Below are 3,665 nucleotides of genomic sequence, written 5' to 3' on the forward strand. Positions count from 1 at the left end.
ATATCCCCACAACCAGAAAGGTCAAGCAAATTTAACAGTATATGGCTTTCAAACATCTGTCATAATTAGAAGAAGTTACAGGTGAATAGGTTGGCACAAATGGATGTTTTTTCAACTCATTTCCAATTATTCCCATTTTCAACTATTAATTTCTTTGAAGAAACCTTGAAGGATCTACACAACAGACCCCTTGCTGCTTTTCTAATTTTGGTTGCTTTTCTAAAACGTATAGCTTTTTGGGATTCATTATTGCTTTCATACCCATTTCTACAATTAACTGGAAGATGGTTGAATGCACAAAAAATAGCAAACATAGGTTATGTCCCAGAAAAAATGCCAAAACTGTGTAACAAAATGTTGGTTTTCTGACAAAAGCCTGTCAGTCCCTGAAAGCTAAGAAAATTAATTGTCTTTTCAGCCCCACAAACCCTTTGTTTATACCATTTGCAGGGAAAAAATATACACTTTAATTTGCAGCACTTTTTCTCATTCCCCCCCCCCCAAAACCAAATGTTGCTATATTATGGCTCATTTCTGGGTGCCCTCCAGTGAAATCCATAAACCCTGAGTACCTTTAGAATTCCTGTGATATTGAAAGAAAAGGACGCAAATTTGGCGAGAATACTATATGGGGTCAAAACATTACAGGGGCCTATGTGCAAACGACCCCAAATAGCCCAAAAAAAGTTTAGCACAGGGAAGCAAAAGGCCTAGCAGGGAAGGTGTTAAATGCTACGATAAACGTTCTTGAGGTCTCTGATTTATGTTATAGCTCTATTCTTCTTCATTAGCCGTTTTTCACAAAATTAGACAGATGGTAAATATTGTCAAATCTGATTGTGTTTTGATTGTTAGTTTTTAGAATTGGACATTTTTCAGACATTTTTCTACCATAGAGTCTCTGCAGGTAATTGGTAGCTCCCATTACTCTTTCATATTCAAGGTGAAGGATAGAATACTGTTTTGGGATGAATCATTCAAACTCTGGGTAGAAGCATCTATTTGGGCTAAGTTTCAGTCAGAAGTAGTAGGTCAAGCATGTCCGAAAGTATTAGGTCTGCATTATGAAAGTTATATTTTTAATGTCTGCTCTCTTTCATTTGAAATAAAATATAATAAAATGTCATTATTATCTGGGGAAATTGCTAAATAATTTGCATGTGTAGAAATGCTTTAATTATTGAAAGAGTTTTGAATAGTAACATCTGGATTCAACATATTTACCTAACATTGAAATTAAGAACATACATCATGTGAGGTTTTTTCATTGTCCTTGTGCAAAAAGTAACTATAACAAACTAAAGTGCTTCGTAACCGTTGTACTTTGTATAATAATTTGACAGATTTCGTCTAATTGCAAATTTAAAATGATGATAGCCAAGAGCCCATATCCCATTAAACATAAATACCCATTCATGTCCCATATTGATGAATCTTGTCTTTTTAATTGTAGAAAGTCATGAGGTTCCAATACAGAGAAGCTGCATCACGAGACAAATGGAACCTAGGAATCAGACGTCAGCAAATGAGTTCCTAATCACAGGTTTTGTTGATTTTCCACATTTGATGTTTCCATTTTTTTTTGCCTTGCTGTTAATTTATATGGCAACTCTGGCGGGGAACATTCTTATCATGGCAATTGTTTATTCCAACAAGCAACTGCACACACCAATGTATTTTTTTCTCTCAAACTTAGCCTTTATTGACATCACTTACACAACAACAACTTCCCCAAAAATGCTGGCACACTTCTTTCTGCCCAGACAACTGATTTCTTTCACTGGATGCTTGTCGCAGATGTATTTTTTCATGTCCTTGGCGTCTGTGGAATTCTTTCTTCTTGCAGTGATGGCCTATGATCGTTATGTGGCCATTTGCTATCCTTTAAGGTACATATATATCTTGAATAATGTAATGTGTATCAGACTTGCTGCAGGAGTCTGGATAGTTGGATTCATAGACCCAATACCATATGTTACACTAGTTTCCAGACTCTCCTTCTGTGGGTCTCACACAATCAACCACTTCTTCTGTGATTTAATAGCTGTGATGGCACTTTCTTGCAGCAGCACTGGTACAATTGAGACAATGACCTACTTCACAGCTGTTATTTTTGGGCTGGCACCTTTTGCTTTCACAGTGACATCATACATCAACATCATCTCAACAATCCTGAAAATCAGGTCCACAGAAGGGAGGCGCAAAGCCTTTTCAACATGTGCTTCTCACCTCACTGTTGTTATTTTATTCTATGGTATCATCATTTCTACATACATACGACCAACATCAACATTTAGAATGAATGAGAACAAACTGATGTCACTGTTATATGTGGCGGCAACTCCTCTGTTCAACCCCATTATATACAGTCTGAAAAACAAACAGTTTAAAAATTCCTTGAGGAAGACTAGGAATAGACATCATATTTGATTAGAAAAAAAGAACCAGCATGTGTCTGTATATGGACTTAAAACATATAGCATACAGGTAAATGTTGCTTAGTGATAACCTATTCCAGCATGTAGAGCCCTTGAGGATTCTTCCAAGTCAACTCAGAAAAACAGTTGTGTCTTCACAGCTCCCATGTTCAATGGGTTATAGGCTTAATTTGAGAGGAACACCTTCCTCTTTTTTGTATTTTGCCATTATGTGTTGTGTTTTATTATAGTATAACATGTGTTCATGCTGGACGGTTTTCATTTTCAAACTTCACTTGCTACATCTTTAAAATATTAAGAGGCAAATTACCATCTCTTGCCTGGTATTACCGCAGGTTTCTGTCCCCTATACCCCTGCTAACCAGTGGTAAAGTGCCTGTGCTCCCCTTTTCAATACGTTGAAACTGGCTTACCCCTGTTTGGCATACTTAACTTACCTATCAATCACTAGTATAAAGTACAAAGTGTCCCCCGGGCATGAAATCTAAATGTCAATAATTGGAGAGGAAATGCACCCAAAAACTTTTTTGAGTGATTACAACAGATGTATTGCTCATTTTCCTGGCCACACCTCTAGGCTGGGAACAGGAGCTCAATACAGGGAAAGACAGGTTCTACCGTACTGTTTTAGGTGCAGAGGGTGCACTGTGGGATTGTTTTCAGTAGATCACAGTGAGGACAGCAGTTTATTACTTATAGTGGCTGTGCCACCTCACCATGTAATAAACTCACATCCATCTTTGGTCCAGTCAAGCTCATTTGTAAAATATTAGGTCAATTCTATGTAGCTGTCGCTTTGAGAAGTCGTGCATTAATGAAGGAGCAAGTGCAAACATTTAGAAGCACAAACTCAGGTGAATAAAAATATGAAACAAAAGAAATCTAACACCAATTGTCAAAAATAGATCTCATTTTATGACTTTTTAAATAACAAAGTAAACAAAATCCACTGGAGGGTTTCGGAGATATAAAATATTAAGCTAATAGTAAATCACTGATTTTCACTCAATTCACAAAAAAGCATTGACAACTACTGTGATGACTTTGAATTTGTTTTAACAGATTCCTTGGTCAAAGCAGTCACCAGTCTAGTCCAGGTTTGATGGGCGAACCACCATAGACTAAAGTGGAGTGGTCCTGAGCCAAGGGATACAGGGTACTGAATGTACTGAAGGATGCTGAGGATTCTGACTGGGTGACATGGGTCACTCTTTGATTCACGAACAT

General features: G+C 37.2%; 1 protein-coding gene across 1 annotated transcript; it reads left to right on the plus strand.

Moving 5' to 3' along the window:
- Nucleotides 1-1,497: 1,497 nt before the first annotated feature.
- Nucleotides 1,498-2,430, plus strand: LOC144769854 (olfactory receptor 5V1-like). Its single transcript, XM_078654039.1, has one exon. It carries the CDS (start codon nt 1,498-1,500, stop codon nt 2,428-2,430), a length of 933 nt encoding a protein of 310 aa, XP_078510165.1.
- Nucleotides 2,431-3,665: the final 1,235 nt, after the last annotated feature.

The sequence above is a fragment of the Lissotriton helveticus genome, chromosome 7 (assembly GCF_964261635.1).
Source record: "Lissotriton helveticus chromosome 7, aLisHel1.1, whole genome shotgun sequence".
NCBI classification, from domain to species: Eukaryota; Metazoa; Chordata; class Amphibia; order Caudata; family Salamandridae; genus Lissotriton; species Lissotriton helveticus.